The sequence below is a fragment of the Mandrillus leucophaeus genome, unplaced genomic scaffold (genome assembly GCF_000951045.1).
Source record: "Mandrillus leucophaeus isolate KB7577 unplaced genomic scaffold, Mleu.le_1.0 Scaffold43, whole genome shotgun sequence".
In the NCBI taxonomy this organism is placed as follows: Eukaryota; Metazoa; Chordata; class Mammalia; order Primates; family Cercopithecidae; genus Mandrillus; species Mandrillus leucophaeus.
This window is the reverse complement of record NW_012104587.1, coordinates 6995-8296: the sequence shown is the minus strand read 5'-3', so window position 1 is coordinate 8296 and position 1302 is coordinate 6995. Positions and strand designations below refer to the sequence as shown.

Sequence of the window (1302 nt, the reverse complement as noted above, 5' to 3'; positions counted from 1 at the left end):
GTGTCGTATCCGAGGATGCCTGTCATGCTGCCGGTGCCGTAGGTGATGGAGACTGTCTTGCTGGTGGCCCGGTATGTGGAGGAATCCTGAGGGTTGAAGAGGTTGTGGTCCACTGCAAGGGAAAGCGGTGATTGTCAGCCTCTGAGAGCTGGGTGAAGGTCACAGGCTGCGATGTCTTCCTGGGATGGGGTGCCCTGGCCCCAGGAAGGGCTCTGGAGGTGAGCAGTGACCTTTCCCCCAGACCCTTGGACCCCAAGAGATGCCAGGTTCTGTCCTGTCTGATTGAACTCCTGGGACCCTTCACTGATGGCAGGTCCCCAGCCAACCCCAAGGGCCTGCTGGGGACCCCCCAAGGCCAACATTGAGCTGAGCAGGCTGGTGGCTGCCCAGTGATGAGCGCTTTCACCCCCCAGCCCCCGGCCGGTGCTCCTGTTATGATGTGGAAGAAGCCAGAGGCACCTCATCTTAATTAAAACTCAGGTGAATACATTAGAAGAGGAAGGAACCCACCACACACATTGCTCATGACTTCCAAAGACAAACTCTCTTTCGTTAGCAAACCAATCATTTTTTAATTTTTTTGTTCTTAGAAAAACGAGCTCAGCACTCATCTCCAGCATGTCCTAGCCAGGCTTTGGAGCCATTTTCTCACACACACTGGACTCTTTCCTGGCGGGCTCTCCTACAGCCCTTTGGCCCTGTCTTGCTTTGGGCCCCTACACTTCCTCTCCCAGGCTGTGGTTATTTTGGAGAGCTTCTCTCTCCCCTCAGCCTGGAAAGTCTTTGACCGCAGGGGTCATATCACTCATCCCTTTACCCCCTGGAGCACCTGCGCCCAGTGCCTGGCACGTAGTAGGTGCTCAGTAAATGCCTGTCGAGTGGCTCCGGCAGGCTTGAGGTGGGAGGTGTCTGAAGCCCAGGGGTATCCAGGGTTCCCCAGGGTCAGCTGGTGCTGGGGAGCGAGAGTGAGGTGGGGCAGGCTGGGAACTTACTGCAGGCAAGACTGTAGCAGTAGACTGAGGGCACCCACAGGTTGGAGGAGCCGGTGTCAAAGACGACGGTGAAATTCTGGGCAGGGGTTCCGATGCCGATAGTGCCGAAGTACTCCACCTGCCGAGGCCGGGACAGGGCAGTTCATGGACTGGGGTCTCTCTGTCGGGGCCTCCGTAGGGGCTCTCTCTGGGTCATCTCCTCAGTCCATCTCTCTACCTTTTCCTTCCTTCCTCACAGTTCTTGTCATTCCTTCCCAGCCACTGCCTCATCCCTGAAAGCCCAGTCCTGGTGTTCCTTCCTCCTTGAAGT

The 1302-nt window shown here is 56.8% G+C and overlaps 1 protein-coding gene across 1 annotated transcript in view; it reads right to left on the bottom strand.

Moving 5' to 3' along the window:
- LOC105549143 (pepsin A-4-like) overlaps positions 1-1302 on the bottom strand; it is a gene marked incomplete at its 5' end in the record, with an annotated part of 12549 nt that overhangs the window by 7552 nt on the left and 3695 nt on the right. The window contains 2 exons of the mRNA XM_011993567.1: positions 2-112; positions 993-1110. Of these exons, the coding sequence (XP_011848957.1) occupies positions 2-112; positions 993-1110 (229 nt within the window). The remainder of the gene's footprint in view (position 1; positions 113-992; positions 1111-1302) is intronic.